The sequence below is a fragment of the Zootoca vivipara genome, chromosome 12 (assembly GCF_963506605.1).
Source record: "Zootoca vivipara chromosome 12, rZooViv1.1, whole genome shotgun sequence".
NCBI classification, from domain to species: Eukaryota; Metazoa; Chordata; class Lepidosauria; order Squamata; family Lacertidae; genus Zootoca; species Zootoca vivipara.
In genome coordinates this window covers 51,627,831-51,644,813 of record NC_083287.1, presented here as the reverse complement: position 1 = coordinate 51,644,813, position 16,983 = coordinate 51,627,831, and the positions used below count along the sequence as shown (strand labels likewise).

At 48.7% G+C, this 16,983-nt stretch overlaps 1 protein-coding gene across 1 annotated transcript in view; it reads left to right on the top strand.

Annotated features, from left to right (window-relative positions):
* Window positions 1-13,816, top strand: part of CRHR2 (corticotropin releasing hormone receptor 2) — a 115,912-nt gene extending 102,096 nt beyond the window's left edge. The window contains exon 11 of the mRNA XM_035129604.2: window positions 13,608-13,816. Coding sequence (XP_034985495.2) covers window positions 13,608-13,748 — 141 coding nt within the window. The 3' untranslated portion in view covers window positions 13,749-13,816. The remainder of the gene's footprint in view (window positions 1-13,607) is intronic.
* The last annotated feature ends 3,167 nt before the right edge of the window (window positions 13,817-16,983 follow it).

The window sequence follows — 16,983 nt, the reverse complement described above, 5'->3', positions numbered from 1 at the left end:
GCCACTCTATGAGGGAAGCCTCAGTCGGTAAACCATGAGACTATTCATCTCAGGGTCGTGGGTTCGAGCCCCAGGTTGAGCAAAAGATTCCCACATCACAGGGGGTTGGACCAGATCACCCTTGTGCTCCCTTCCCACTCTGCAATTCTATGACATACGTCCATGAAATTCTTTCCAATTTACATAGGAGAGACTGAGACACCAGGCAAGTCAGTTGCTTCATAGCTTGCTGGGCTGGGTAAATTAAGGATTTTCAACATGCTTGTAGGATCTGCAACATACATCAGATTACGCATGTTATCCTCACAGCCCCTTGATATGCACAATCTTAACTTCTCTACCCCCCCCAAAAAAATATGGCAAAACATTCTGAATCCGTATCCACTCCAAACCTTTGCTTTGAAATATGCCATGTTTTTCAGTGTATAAGACGATGCTTTTTGCTTTTAAAAAATAGGCAAAAATTGGGTGCCGTCTTATACACAGATAGTGAATGCAGGGGGGGGGGTGATTAATGGCTGCACCAAGCAGGAGATTGGCAGGGGTGATTGGGCGGGTGATTGGTGGCTGTGGCAAGGCCTGCTGGCGATTGGGTGTGGCTACAGCAATTGGGCAGGCGATTGGAAGCTGTGGTGAGGCGGGGAGGTGATTGGCTGCGGCAAGTGGGCGGGTGGGCTGTTGGTGGCGGCGAGCAGGCAGACAATTGGCGGCTGCGGCAAGGTGTGTGATCGGTAGTGGCTGTGGCAAGCGAGCAGCAGTGGCAGGCAGGTGGGTGAGCGATTGGCGGGAGTGACCTCCCCTCCCCCTCCCCCACCCCCAAAAGCTAAACAACTTAATTTCTTAATTTTGGGTTTAAAACAATAGGGGGCATCTTATACATGGCGGCATCTAATACACACAAAAATACGGTACATCTCAAAAAATAGAGTTCAGATGCGGCAAACAAGTGTGCACACCAGCAGACTGGAGCAAATGGGTGTAGCAAATGCAAAATTACAGGGAAGGATCATAGCTCAGAGGGTGAGCATCTGTTTTGCAGGCAAAAGGTCTCGGGTTCAATCCCCTCCCCTTGGCATCTCCAGGTAGGGCTGGGAAACTCCTCTGCCCCAAACGCTGGAGAGCCTCTGCCAGCCAGTGTAGACAATACTGAGCCAGGCCAGGTATTTGACTGAGAATAAGGCAACTTCCTATATGATCTCCTGGGGATGGTGTGCACTCTCAGGGAAAACACCTCCCTGACTCTCTGGCTGACAATGCAACAACATCTTCCACTATTTGTACATTTGCTGAGCAAGAACTTTGCAAGAACCATTTGCTTTAACAAGGGTTTTAAAGCTGGCTTCTACACACACATCTTGCTCCCATTTCCTCACTGCAGGCCGTTTAATCCCTTTGGACTCTGGGGAGAAGTTTCCCATCTTCCTTCAGAGAGCCATTCATTGAGCGCTCATCCACTCCACTCAAGCAGAGCAGCATCCTAATAGTTTTCTCTCCTCTCCCTGCCCACTTTTCAGAGCCATTAATAACAGCACCGTTCTTCTCTTTTTGCTCCACCTTTTGTGAGTTGGCCCACTCCATCCCATTAGCCTGGTATAACAGCATTTGATTGTGATAATTTTGGGACTCATTTGCTTCCCTTTCTGCCTGTGTGAGTCCCTGCTCTCCACCTGCTGCCCTGTGCAAAGTAGAGAGGCCTTCCCCGTGCGCCTCTTGCTCAGCACTTGCAATTATTCGAAGGCTTCTTGAAACACACAAATGGGGAGGAAGGTCCTTCCTATGTCAACCCAACCACATTTGCCAGTGGCGGCTTCCCCCAGTTTACCAGACTGCTGCTGCTTCCTCTTTGCATTGTTCAGTCCATCAATGGCACGCTTATGTGAGTCACTCCAGACACAGGAGAGAGAGGAGATGGGATAAAACAGATAACGCTATTTCATCAGGGTTCGGCCACCAAGGGTTGGCATGCTCGGCCAGATGGCAAGGGCCCATGTCCTAGCAGAGGGCCTGTTCTCACACACATGCACACACATGAGGGCCACTTCTCATCGGCCATGCTTCAGGGCCTCCTTGAGTGCTTTTGTCTAGGTGACATGTGCTCTGTGCTCTGTGGACTGTGATGATGCTTCTTAAAGCCCTAAATGGCCTCGGTCCAGTATACCTGAAGGAGCGTCTCCCTCGTTGCGAGAAGCCAAGTTGCAGGGAACTAGGCAGAGGGCCTTCTCGGCAGTGGCACCCGCCCTGTGGAACGCCCTCCCAACAGATGTCAAAGAGGAAAACAACTACCAGACTTTTAGAAGACATCTGAAGGCAGCCCTGTTCAGGGAGGCTTTTAATGTTTAATAGATTACTGTGTTTTATTTTTCTGTTGGAAGCCGCCCAGAGTGGCTGGGGAAACCCAGCCAGATGGGCGGGGTATAAATAATAAATAATATATTATTATTATTATTATTTGGCTGGATGGAGAATTCAGAGAAGTGTGGCAGGTGGGGGGAGAGGGAGAAAGTGTGTGTGTGTGTGTGTGTGTGTGTGTGTGTGTGTGTGTGTGTGTTAGAGAGAGGGAGGGATAGAAGAAACCTCTGACTTTTGCAAAGGTAAGAGCCATAGCCATTGATCAGTTGTCAGGGGCTGGTTGGACGCAGAGGAATGGTGGGATGAACCACCAAAGGAAGAAGGTTCAGAGTCCGGGGAGTGGTGGTGGGATGAAGAAGAGGAGTTTGGAAGAGTTTGGATTTGATATCCCGCTTTATCACTATTTGAAGGAGTCTCAAAGCGGCTAACATTCTCCTTTCCCTTCCTCCCCCACAACAAACACTCTGTGAGGTGGGTGGGGCTGAGAGACTTCCAAGAAGTGTGACTAGCCCAAGGTCACCCAGCAGCTGCATGTGGAGGAGCGGAGACACGAACCCGGTTCCCCAGATTACGAGTCTACCGCTCTTAACCACTACACCACACTGGCTCTCCCAGGATGGAGAATTCAGAGAAGTGTGGCAGGTGGGAGGAGAGGGAGAAAGTGAGGGAGGGAGGGAGGGAGGGAGGGAGGGAGGGAGGGAGGGAGGGAGGGAGGGATAGAAGAAACCTCTGACTTTTGCAAAAGAGCCATAGCCATTGATCAGTTGTCATGCAACCTTTGCATCCACCCTCCTCCTCAGCATCTGTGCTCCATCGCTCTGCCTGCTGCAGGGCCCTCCAGGGTGCTTTGCTATGCCACCTGCCTTCTCCCAATATAGTTTTATCACATGACAATGAGGCATCAGAGGGACACAATTGGGAAGAGGAGATGTTGGAAGCTGAAGAGGTAACAGGGCTGTGTGAATGGGGAGAGTCTGTGGCAGAGAGAAGCCCAGAAGCTGAAGCAGGAGAAGAGGAAGGCTAAGAGGCAGAGATCGTGAAGAGGCCCAGGTCTCTCCCAGTCCTGCTGCACCCAGCTCGCCTCCCCGCTTGTCTCCCAGAACCAGAAGAGGCATGAAATGGGAGGAGCAAAGGCAGGCACGCAGGCATAGTATCAGATTGCTTGGAAAAACCCCGGAGAGGAGGAGACATAGGTAACTGTGGGGAGACGAGGGCCTTTAGTCTTCATGAAGGCAATACTTGCCGGAGATGAGTTGCTGTGCTCATTAGGCCTGACACTCCTGTGTGGTTCCTGTATTGCCAATAATGAGTTAACTACAACTCACTCAGTGTGATTTGCTGCTGCTTGCTCCTTTCATCGGACCTCTGTTCTTTCTGGCTCCACTCGCCATGAGCAGGTGGTCTCCCAGAAGGCTCATGGGGGGGGTGAATGTAGCCCTGGAATTTAAAAGGGTTCCTCTACCCTGTTTTATAAGTTTACCAAAAAAAATGTTGTTGTGCTGAAGAGCAGTAGGGTGAATTTTTGAAATATAATGAAATGAAATCACAGCAGCTGGGGGTGTTTCAGGGGAAAGAGGCGAGGGTTTGGTTTAAGCCCTCCCTTCCCCCCCCCCGTCCTTTCCTGATGCAAACCCACCCCTTCTCCGTGGCAATTGCAAGGAGAAGGGGCTTTCAGGGAATGGTTACCTGGAGGGAGGGAATGGGGAGAGGCCAGAGGTGGGTGTGAAAGCCCTGTGGGGCAGAGGTTTAACCTTTGCATCCAAAGGACCTTTGCTTTGTGAAGTCACCCTCCTCCTCAGCATCTGTGCTCCATCGCTCTGCCTGCTGCAGGGCCCTCCGGGGTGCTTTGCTATGCCACCTGCCTTCTCCCAATATAGTATTATGCCATTCCCGGCATCTCGGCTGCACTTTCGCTGTCAGTGCCATCATGGGCAATTGCACTTCTTTGCCATTCCCCAGGCGCACTTCAAAAAGGTTACCAGAGGCTGGGGGAGGGGAGAGAGAGAGAGAGAATGAGAGCCGGCTGAGGGAGAAAATTTGCTTGCATCTTTCTTTTCAGGTATCGGAGCTGGAATCCCTAAAAAGTCATGTACGGTTTTCCAGTGAGAAAATAAGGAACCACCACGCTAAATGCCAGATGAGATATAGTCGAGATGAGATGTAGTTTATTTTTTTTTTTATTTTTTTTTTTTTGTACATACTTTTTATTAATTTTACAAAATACAAAAAAGCAAAAAAAAAAAAAAGGTACATACTTAAACCCCTTTTCCACCTCCTTCCTACCCACCCACATGGGTCCTCCCCTGCCACAGAAGTATCCCATGTATGTGAACAGTCAGAGATGGTGCATTTTATGCTTGGGTTTCTGTCCTCCCCCCCCTCCCCTGACCCCAAAGCCCCCCCCTGCCACCAGGGAGCTCCAGCAAACCAGGGCAGTACGCAGGAGGACATCCATCCAACCATCTATTGTCATACCAAAAAAAAAGAGAGAAAAATAGAAATAGGAAAAAAGGGGAAAAAAAAAGAAAGAGCGAAAAAAGAAAAAAGAAAAAACAATACAAAACAAAAAAATTTTTCTTGCATTCATAATTGTAAAACCATATTTTGTGGGCTTCCCCTCCCCCCCCCCTTCCCCGGTTTTCATCCCTTTTTTATCATCTGCAACAGTTTCTTACTTTATAAAAATACACCTTTGCATCTTATACAACTTATAAATCAATTGTTAACATTTTCATCTAATATTCAAATCACTGAGAAATCAAACTCCCATTTTCTCTTCCCGTGCCTAATTTTTTGTTTTTTCTCCCTCTATAAGCCTCCATATTTTCACATTTTCCAAAATCCATTCACTTTTAAAACTATAACTATTCTCAATTTAACCTTACATCCCCGATTGCCGGCTTCCCCCCCCCCAATCCAGCAAATTCCAAAATCAGCAGACCAGTTATAAACCTGTTAATCCATCCTTAATCACAACATCACTTTCCCTTCACCCCACCCCCTGTTTACAGTCTTTTGTCATCCAGGCCACCATACAGGACCCCTGAATTTCTTCTCTTCTCTGCATATTTTTTCCTTCTTCCCTGTGGGCGTTCTGGAGTTCCAATGATACCAATCGTGCCCCCCTCAAAAGCAGGGCACTCCATCCAACTTTTTGTAGAGTAGAGTCATCATTTTTTTCGTGGTGTGCTTCATTTTGTGTTGAATCATCACAATCCTCATCTTCTTCTTTTCCTTCCCCATCATTGTCATTCTCACATTCATCTTTTTCAGTGTCCAAAGCTTCATCTCCTAAAAAATCATATTCCGCCATCACCTCCTGGAATTTTTCCTGTAACTCTTGCCGTCGTGTCTCCTCTTGACATAACTCTATTCTTGTTTCCCACATTAAGGTCAAAACAGACCGCTGGAACTCAGGGGAACACTTTTTTGTTGACATATTTCAGTCCTGCCAAGGTCAAAACTTGTCACGTGGGGTGGAATATGATCACAGTTTATTTTTCGACTCCATTTTAACAAGCTGGCTGCATTCTTCAAGTCTTATTAACCATAAAGTTCGAACTCACATTTCACAAACACTTAAGCCAAAAAAGAGTTTCCACAAAGTCCAGAAATACAAAGTGAAGTAAAATTTGACTCATAAATCCTGACAACTCACTGGGTTGTCTGGGCTGCCGGCTCCCGAGTGGAAAGGTTTTTTTTCTTAGGCTGTACCTCTTATTGCAGGGCATCATAAACCGCAGTCTCTCTCCCCTTTTCACCCTGCATCAAAGGGGAGATTCTCTTTGATGCCTTTGAGGGATCCTTTGAATTGTAAATCTTCTGTTTATGGCCTCGGGTTTCTATTTACTGTCTCTTTTGTTGCCGTGGGGGGGGGTGGCTTCCTCTTTTCTCCCCTCTCTCCCAGATCCAAATTGTTTTATAATAATCCAAATCATGAGGTTACTTACAGTCTTTTCCAATCATTTTATTTTCGGAAGAATCCAGCGCTCTCCGCCTTCGGCTTGAAGCTTCTCCCTGCTAGAATAACGTTGCCGCTCAAAATGGCCCCCGCGACTTCTACCCTCCTCGCTCCGGAGCTCTTATTAGAGCTAGCCGAAGAGTTGGGGAGTCCGGATTGGGTCTGTGCCGAGCAAATTGCCCTCGGGACGCCCTTCCCGAGGTTCTAAGGGGCGCAGCGTCGCTCTCGCTGCCCTCCCCACTCCTAGCAGAGACGGGCCGTCTCGGAGACGAGACGAAACCCCGCCGATCGACGCTGGCGCTGAATCCGGAAGATATAGTCGAGATGAGATGTAGTTTAAAGCAGTGGGCTGGAGGCAAGGAGACATTAGTTCAATTTCCCCAGGCAGTGATGCAGTCTCTTGGTGCTATGGCCCTTATAGCTCTGGGCCTCAGCTCCCTGCCTGTGAAATGGGGACATTTGCTGGTTTTCACCCTTTGCCTTGCAAACTTTAGGTTTAATTTCCTTAGAATGGGGATCTTTCTTCTGTGCCCTTGAGGTAAAATAATCCGTTCCAGAAGTCTGTTACAAAACCAAAGCATTCCAAAACCAAGGCGTGCTTTCCCATAGAAAGCAGTGCAAAATGGATTAATCTGTTAATCCGTTAATCGCCGAAGAATTGATGCTTTTGAATTATGGTGCTGGAGAGCCCCATGGACTGCTAGAAGATCAAACCTATCCATTCTTAAGGAAATCAGCCCTGAGTGATCCCTGGAAGGACAGATCGTGAAGCTGAGGCTCCAATACTTCGGCCACCTCATGAGAAGAGAAGAATCCTTGGAAAAGACCCTGATGTTGGGAAAGATTGAGGGCACTAGGAGAAGGGGACAACAGAGGACAAGATGGTTGGACAGTGTTCTCGAAGCTATGAACATGAGTTTGACCAAACTGCGGGAGGCAGTGCAAGACAGGAGTGCCTGGCGTGCTATGGTCCATGGGGTCACGAAGAGTCGGACACGACTAAACGACTAAACAACAAGACTTTTAAAAACAACCCCTAAAACAGCAATTTAACATGGATTTTACTATCTAACACGACCATTGATCCATAAAATGAAAGCAATAATCAATGTACTGTGCTATAAAATAAATAAGACAGTATTGTAGATGATAAAAATTAAAATTAATTTTTTTCTTACCAGCGCTGATGATAGTCCTTGTTTGGATGGGGGGCTTTTATCCATTTCCTCAGTCACAAAATCAATCAATCAGTAGCTGAACTGGATTCCACACAGTCACAAACACAAATTAATTGAAAAAGCCTCAAAAACAAAACCACAAAATAAATAACAAAAACAAAAGTGCCAAACTTAATCAGTTCTCGAAGTCCGTTTGACTTCCAAAATGTTCGAAAACCTTCTGACTGGCGCAGGCGCCCCGGAAACAATAACCGACAGCCACCTCGGATGTTTGGCTTACGAAAAACATTCAAAAACTGGAACACTTATTTCTGGGGTTTCGGAGTTTGAGAACCAAAGTGTTTGAGAACCAAGGTACCACTGTACACTGATGAGGATATTCAGAATATTATCCTTACCATTATTGTTGACATACTGCACAGAGTTGTTAGGAGAAGGTGTGTGTCTGGCCTTGTATAGCAGAAATAGTTGTAATGGTTGTGGGCTCCTGTTTGGAGTCAGCCGGATGACCTATAACTTTACTGTATTTTGGAAATGCCTTTCTAAGCCGAAAGAGCTTCCCTCTGAGAAAACAGAGCTTCGAACACCCTTCCATCAGCACTTAGGCTCCCTTGCATGGAGCTCCCAGCCCCAAAATGAGCTGGCCGTGGTCCTGAACACTCAGGTTCCATACCCTGGGCTCTTCAAAAGCAAATTCTGCAGACTTCAGCCTGGAACAGGAGGCGGTCCTGTTGTCGCCAGTTTTAACTTCCTTTTCCCATATCAATTTAATGCAGGGGCAAACCAACATGGTCCCCTACAGATGTTTCTGGACCACAGCACCCCTCATCCCTGTTCACCGGCCATGCTGCTGGCGTCTGATAGGAGCTTAAATCCAACATCTGGCAGGCTCCATATTGGCCGCCTCTGACCAAGAGGCTCAAAGCGCATTCTAAGTGAAGTCTCTCATCACAGCGCATTGGGCGTCCTCTTGCTTTCTCTCACAGAGAAGGGAAGGGAGCAACAGCGCCCACCAGGCAGCCTTACCAGGCTGTTTGTTTTGGCACCCCACTCCAATATATTTGCCAAACTCCAGCAAGTATAATTCAGCTTCCTATACTCCTGTGCCTTTTTAAGCACAGCACGTATGCTTTTTTAAAGTTTCCCTCCTCCTTTCACCAGGTGAAAACATTTCTCTATAACCAGGTTTGGGGCTGATTAGCATTTTATGTGCTTGTGGGAAGAGGGTTCGTTTTTGTTTTGTTATGCAAGCTGCCTTTATTGTTCGCTGCTTCTCACTCGGTTTTTTCGTAAGCTGCCTTGTAAGCATCTAAGCAAAAGGCAGAGTAAACTTTAAAATAAATAAAAGCGCTTTCTTTACAAATTAGAAAGGAGAGATTATAGGGCAGAAACGAGAGCAGAACTCTCCGATTGCCTTTGCAAAGGCGGTGCCTTCCAGATGTTTTGTGCTGCAAATCCCACCACACCAGCCAGCAAAACTGAGCTGATGGGAGATGACAACGGAAACATCTGCAGGGCACTCACCTGTTGAAGGCCGAACTACGTAGACAGACAGCTGGAGGATAGATTTATCTGTTCCCATCGCATCTGGGAAACGGGGGCAGTTATTTTCCATGCCAAAGGAATACATCGTATTCATCTGACTGGAAAAACAATCTTGAAAATCAACTACTTCTGACGTTCCACCAGCAGATTCAATTGTTTCCTCCTAGCGTGAATTAAGAGCGGCAGCCACTTTCCAGCCATGGAGAAAAAGGAGTCCTGCCATTTCTCCTCCGATCCATTTGAAGCAAGCTGGCTTTTTATTTATAACTGCGGTATTTATAGATAAGCATCTATGTGGTGCCCATAATTGATGTATTTTCTCTTGGGGAAGGGGGGGGGCAAATCCCTTGGTGATTCAAAACACTAGAAGGGGGAAATCGTTCAGCAATACCTGCCATCCCATCATTACTGAGCATTAGTTGTACCCAACAGCTCTGCAGGGCAGAAAGCACATCCATTCATTCCTGGTTCCCTAACTAATCTCCCCGACCAGCTGAAAATGGGCTTTCTGTCCTTTTCTGTTGTTTAAGGTTGTTATCTCTCTGCCTTGGCTGCTAACCTTCCTTGCTCCTCTCCCGCCAAGCTGCCGGGGAAGATTAGACTAGATGAGAGAGATAATGGAGAGGAATATCAGGAAGAAGAAGAAGCAGTTTCTTCTTCTTTCCATTGTGACTTCACACCCGCTTTGCCTCTCTCTCCTCTCTGTCAGGAAGGATCCTGCAGAGCTCTGAAAAGCAAACCGCAGGCTCTTTTTAGCAGGTGCTAAACACGGCCTGCAGCTCACATTTCAGGTCACGGAAGAGCCAGGCTCCATATCTGATCAAATCCAGGCTCTATATCTGATCAAATAAGAGAGGTTTTGAAGCTTGGAATTCTCACCTTGGAGGTGTCATCACAGCTTCCATTCCATTGCAAAATAATAATAATAATAATAATAGACATTTATTTTGGTTGGCAAATGACTATGTCAGCTTCTTCTCTGCGTAAAGTAGTCAAAGCCACTTACAGGGCCGTCCCTAGGCCCGGGCTGGGTGGCACAAGGCGCCAGGGCGCCTGGCCATCAGGGGCGCGGAAGAGGTGCCGAACACTGGTGTCTGCCTCCGTGCGCCTCTACTGTTGAGCAGCTCCAGGCAGCTCTCCGGAAGGTGCGTGGGGAGCGCTGGCCTGGGGGCGCCTGAACAGCTGAGAGGCGTGGTGCAGCGGCCCCAGGCTCGCACTCCCCGCACGCCTGCAGAGCTTTGCATGGGGAGCAGGAGCCTGGGGCCGCCTCCTCCGCGCCTCTCAGTTTTTGAGCGGCTTCAGGCCGTTCTCCGGAGGTGCGCAGGGAGCGCGAGCCTGGGGCTGCCTCCTCCGCGCCTCTCAGCTCCCTGCATGCCCCTCCTGCCCGCCTCACTCACGGGGGGTGCCAGAGGGATCTTGGCACCAGGGCGCCAGATATGGTTAAGACAGCAAATAGAAATACAGCAATTCAATCGTGTGTGTGTGTGTGTGTATGTGTGTATGCAAGGTTTTTTAGCAGCTGGATTTTATGCTTATTTCTGTGCTGCTAGAGGACTGGATATTGTTAACATGTTCATTGGAGTTGCGCACCGAGGCTTGGGCAGCGAGGTGGTGACTGTTTAGCCCTTTTCTTATGTGCTGCCAAAGTTTGCTGTTGCCATTTGAGGGGGGTGCTGTTTTGTGTATGTTGTGTGTGCGAATTGCAGGTGTTTTGTATGAATCTGTTAATAGCGCGACGTGTTTATGTTTCTAAATGTGTTGAGAGAGTCGCTTGGGGACATTTGGGCAACAAGCAACTAACCAAGTCTAACTCCCACTATCCCTGACCGCTGGTCCTGCTAGCTAGGGATAATGGGAGTTGTAGTCCAAAACCTACTCTGAATTATGGTGCTGGAGGAGACTCTTGAGAGTCCCATGGACTGCAAGAAGACCAAACCTATCCTTTCTTAAGGAAATCAGCCCTGAGTGCTCACTGGAAGGAAAGATTGTGAAGCTGAGGCTCCAATACTTTGGCCACCTCATGAGAAGAGAAGACTCCCTGGAAAAGACCCTGGTGTTGGGAAAAATGGAGGGCACAAGGAGAAGGGGAAGACAGAGGACGAGATGGTTAGACAGTGTTCTCGAAGCTACCAGCATGAGTTTGACCAAACTGCGGGAGGCAGTGCAAGACAGGAGTGCCTGGCGTGCTCTGATCCATGGGGTCACGAAGAGTCGGACACGACTAAACGACTAAACAACAACAACAACGTCAAAAAACAGATGGAAAACCAAGTTTGGGACTAGACAATAGACACTGTACATAAGGAATGTGGTTCATATCTTTGGGAAATCTCAATCCTGGAGAGAAGGTACCACCTCACCCAAGGTGGTTGATTTCATTTGTAGTCCCAAGATGCCAGCTCTGAGAAACCTGAACTTGCAGTCAGTTATCCATTCAACTGTAGAAAGAAACTAAGTGATGAATCAGTCATAAAGGGCTGTGAGTGAGTGAATCTGCAGCACTGATAGCCTGGGAAATCTCCCTCTAAGCAGCAGGTTTTGCAACAGTGAGATTGTCTTAGGAGCACCAAGCAACAATCTGCTTCATTGTACTAAAAGTGGCTTTTATTACGGATTCAGCAGCCTGGGAGCTTGCTTGTCATAATAGCCCATTATGAATCACGGTTTAACTGATGAGCTACCCACCTGCCTGCACATCGCTGTTGAGAGAAGCTTTTCAGGCATCTCTCAGGAAGGAGGCATGTGGTTATGAAAGCATCCGTCAGAAATCAGAATCACCAGATTCGTAGGGCCAGGAGGGCATTGCTGCTCAGCAAGGCTTTTGCCAAGGGGCAGGAAACCTTTTTAGATTTGAGGCCCATGTTTGCTCACATGCACTCTTCTGGGGGCGACATGCCGGAGGCAAAAAAAAGGAAAAAAGGTGGATCAGCAAGCTATGTAGTCTGTCCTTGGTCCACATGGACAGAGTGCTCCCCATGGTCTTCCCTAGTCCTACCTAGAGGCAGTATTGGGGATCAAGCGTCCTGCATGCATGGCAAAAACTGTCCCTCTGAGCCACAGCTCTTCCCTCTCCCAACCAAATCCTAGTCTCTCAACCAAGATTCACGGGGCTATGAAAGGATGTCCCTCTGCTCAGTTGGCCTCCAGGTTAGCTCCTGTCACGGTCTGGTCGGCGGGCGGTTGAAGCCCTGGCTGAGGATGTCAGGACCAGAGGCAAGATGGTGGTGTAGAAGCAGGAACAGGTGCAGGGCTGAGGGTCCAGCAGCAGGCAGTTGCAGGGTCAAGGAGCCGGGCGGAGGCGAAGGTCTGGGGGTCGAGGAGCAAGGCGTCGGCAAGGCGAAGGTCCAAGGGTCGAGGAGCAAGGCGTCGGCAAGGCGAAGGTCCAAGGGTTGAGGATCATGGCGTCGGCAAGGCGAGGGTCCAAGGAGCAAAGCGTCGGCAAGGCAAGGGTCCAAGGATCAAGGCGTCGGCAAGGCAAGGGTCCAAGGAGCAAGAGGCCAGATGCAACCAGGCAGGGATAGCGTCGCTGTGGCAAAGAGCTGAAGGGAAATGCTGAGCTTTTGTCCCTCCCAGCTCCTGCCACCAGGTGCAGTGAGTTATCAAGTGGCCTCACCTGAGTGGCCACTCCTTGCTTCTCCAGCACAAGCTGAGGCAGGCCCCAGTCCTGCAAAGCACTACAGGCCCCAGAGCCTGACTCCTGCCCATACTCCTGACAGCTCCTCCCCAAAGTAAAGTAATTACCTCTAACACACAGTCTCGTAAAATTGTACAGTTGGTAGGGATCCCCAGATTCATCCGGTCCAGCCCCCTGCAATGCAGGAATCTCAACTAAAGCATCCATGACAGATGGACACCCAATCTCTGCTTTAAAACCTCCAAGGAAGGAGAGTCTATTGCCGCCTGGCAGTGGCATTGCGTCCTTTATTGGCGCCGGGGGGGATCAGGGCGGGACCAGGGGCTGGGTGTGGAGGGTGAACAAAACCCATTGCACCAGCCAGACTCTCATCACCAAGCAGGCGTGGGGCATGGAGAGTTCACAGGGCCACCCTTGCAGGAGGGAGCCCAGCCAGCCAACGCAGCCCTCAAAACCATGTGCTTGGGGCTACGACCACCCTGGCCCTCCCCACGCTACACCCCTGCCTCCTGAGGGCGTCCATTCAACTGTCAAACAGCTCTTACTGTTCTTTCTGATATTTAGTACTGCCCCCCGGAGCAGGAAAACACAAGCTTGCTGCCTCTTCCGTGTGACAGCCCTTGAGATATTTGAAGATGGTTATATCTGCTCTCAGACTTCTCTTCCTTGTGCTAAACATACCCAGCTCCTTCAACCGTTCCTCACCAGGCTTAGTTTCCAGACCCTTGATCATCTTGGTTGCCCTCCTGTGCACCTGTTCCAGCTTGTCTTAAAGTGTGCTGCCCAGAACAGGGCACAGGGCTCCTGGTGGGGCAGAATGGATTGGAATTACCACTCAGCCTAGAAGTGCATTAGCTTTTTTTGCTGCTGCATCACGCCATTGACTCGCCCTCTCTCTTTCTCTCTTTTTCTTTTTCTATCTCTTTCTCCTTCCCACTAGGTACGTTCTGCAGCCCGGAAAAGATGGCACCGCTGGCAAGACCACCACTCCCTACGAGTCCGCGTGGCTCGGGCCATGTCCATCCCAACCTCTCCAACAAGGATTAGTTTTCACAGTATAAAGCAGACAGCAGCCGTGTGACAAGTCCCAGCCAACCACCAGCTGACTATGGAGAGTTTTGTTCTCCCTCCTCCTCCTCCTCCTCCTCCTCCTCCCCACACCAGAGAAATAATCTTTCTCCCTGTGTTCTTTTTTTCTCTCTTTTGAACCCCTTGGTTGTCACAATTCCTCCTCGTCCCTGTGGTAGAGTAATAAAATTATATATTTGTAAGGGTCATCTGGCCCAACTCCCTGCAATGCAGGAATCTCGGCTAAAGTACCCCTGGCCACCCAACCTCTGCTTAAAAACCTCCAAGGAAGGAGAGTCCACCACCTTCCAAGGGAGTGCCACTGTCGGAACAGCCCTTACTGTGTTCTCCATTTATTGCTTTCCCACACTCTCCCCTCCATAAATCCATAAATCCCCTATGCTTTGAAAACCTAAATAGGAGAACTGCATCTGTTGCATGGGGAATCTCCAGGCAGGCCCATAACAGGGAACCTACCCTCATTTCAGGGAGATCCTGAGCTTCTGTTGCTGGGGACCCTGCTAAATGAAGGGATCATATGCGAGAGACCATCGCCTTTAGAAAACTAACAAGCCAATCCTATGCAAGTTGACTCAGCTTTAAAATCCCGAGTGAGTGTGCACAGGTCTGCCGCCTTATTTATTTTATTTATAAAGCAGAAGTGGCTGCAGGGATCGTGGCTAGGATCACGGGAACCTGCCTGGTATCAGTGCATAGCAATGTTCCACCTGGCACAGTGTTATTGTGTACACTGACCGGCCGCGGCTGTCCAGGGTTTTGGATTGGGGCCTCTCCTAGCTCTGCCTGGAGGGTATGGAGATTGGTGCAAGGACCTTCCAAATACAAAGCCTATCTGCTCCCAGTGAGCTCTGGGCCTAGAACCAAAGAAATCTAAAGTTGGAAGAGACCCCAAAGGTCATCTAAAGCAACCGCCTGCCGTGCCGGAATCACAGCTAAGGAATCTGAAATATACTCGGAGTCGAGAGTGAATTTCATGCTCTTTATTCAGCTCGTAGTCATCAAGGAGAAGAAGAATGCCCTTTCCCCAAAACCATCTGCTTATATACATTATTTACACAATGGGCTTTGCTTGATTGGCTACTTCAGGGCTACACCTGTGGGCCAATCATTTTGTGGATTCACTTCTGCCAGCCGCCTGTTTGGCTGCTCCTGCAGGCCAATCAGGTTGCGGATTCACTTCCACCTGGAGTTGGGTTGGGTGGCTCCTGCGGACCAATCAGACTGCTGATTCTGGATCCTATTGTTCTATGATTCAGCTCAGTACATAACAGAATCCCTGCCAGGTCGTCCTATTGAACAGTCTTGAAATCCTAGACTTGAAGCTCTGTGCCAATTTTTTTTTAAAAAAAAGGATGCTGCATTTGATGAGCAGCCCTCAACCTCTAAAGTTGTTTAAAATGCTGCACACAAACACAACCTCACAATTCTGGGTGGTTTCAAGTTGTAAGATCTGTGTTACTGTTCAGTAATAGCACCTTAGGTCCACCTCTAAACCATTACAGCTTTGACACAACCACATTCCACCCAAGCTACCAGGAGGAAAGTCGCATTTCCAGAGCTACACAATACTGCGGTTGGAGTGCTGGGATCACCAACCTAAAAGGCAGGGATCCGGAAAACACACACACACACACCCTATTACCAGCAACTGTGCAATTGTCCTGCCGAAATAACCATCTGGGAATGCCTCATCCTTCTCGCTAGCCTTACCCCCATCCCCTTGCCACCTGTGTGGGTTGCAAATCGCAGCCCGCAGAAGGTGCTAGCCCTCAAGAGTTTCACGTTTGTCCGTTGGCCTTTCATGTCCCTGTTTTCGTCATTCGCGGAGCACCGGAAACCTGAATGAAATGACAACAAAAGATCTAGCCGCCTTGTGATCTTCCTCTCCTAGTGGCCTGGAGGTGAAGCTCACTTAGCTTGGCGGTTTACAAGCCTGTTTCAATGTCCAAGATAACACTTCTCCCCCCCCCAAAAAAAGTGGAAATGTGGGGAATGGATGGTTAGAAACTGCACACGGACCTTCTCCACTGTTCCCAAGGTCTTGGGAGCAGAATTTGCCTTCCGTGCTACATGCTGGTCCTGCTGGCAGACGGAGCTTTTAAATGGACCATCTCTGTAGTACATCTCTCTCTCTCTCTCTCTCTCTCTCTCTCTCTCTCTCTCTCTCTCTCCCTCTCCCTCTCCCTCTCCCTCTCCCTCTCCCTCTCCCTCTCCCTCTCCCTCTCCCTCTCCCTCTCCCTCTCCCTCTCTCTCTCCCATATTCTCTTTTTGTTCACCTCTCCTTCACCACTGAGCTTTGAAAGAGTGCTGACCAGCTTCTTCAGCTGCCTTTGGTTTTCCCTGGAAAGAGGACAACCGAAAGATTTCTCAACTTCTTTCGATGGAGGCTCAGAAATGAGTTGTTGTTTTTTTCTAAAGGGAAACATGATACAAAGATTATGGTGACAATGCAGCTGTGAGGCTTGTATTGCATCAAGAGCGTCTCATCTGCATTGGGCAATGCAGTAGACTATCCTCGGGGGCTTTTTATGTCACACTGAAGATATGATGTAAATATTTTCAATAATAAACACTTCTTCTGTTTTGGGTTTCTATGGAATTGGAGAGTTTTGTTCTGGCCGTTTTTTTAACCGGAAAGAAAACGGGAATAGCATTGCTTTATTGGCTGGAACACGATTTTCTTGCGTGGCAAGATCCCGACCCCCACCCCTTGGTTGAATAAAGACACATGACTCAAATATTTAAGGTTAACGGGATAAGAAAGGCCACAACTTTATTGGTTACAGATGATGACTTAGGCATTGGATCTAACCAACTATATCTGACTCCAGCCCGTCTGCAGGGAGTCCGGGAAGGGTTAACCACCAGTTGGGGGAGTTCTGCCAATGCACATCAACTAGGAACTCCCCCGGGGGTCACTGATAGGGGTCATGCCTTAGGACCTAACCTCCCTAGGCTTCGGACAGGACCACGCCCCCCAGAATCCTTTAATGGAATATCCTTCAATATGGGGGGCAGGTGATGGTGCTGCCTCCCCTCTTCAATTCTCCAGATATATTCCAATGCCTAACCGCCAAACCTTAAAAGTTGTGACAATTTGCTACGAGGTAGGCGAAAACCAATTGGCAAGTGCCAATTTGCCAAGTGGAAAAATTCCTACCAGGCCCCTCAACGGTGACCAACCAAAGTCCATAGCAAGGTCAAAAGAGATGAAAACCTTAAAGGGT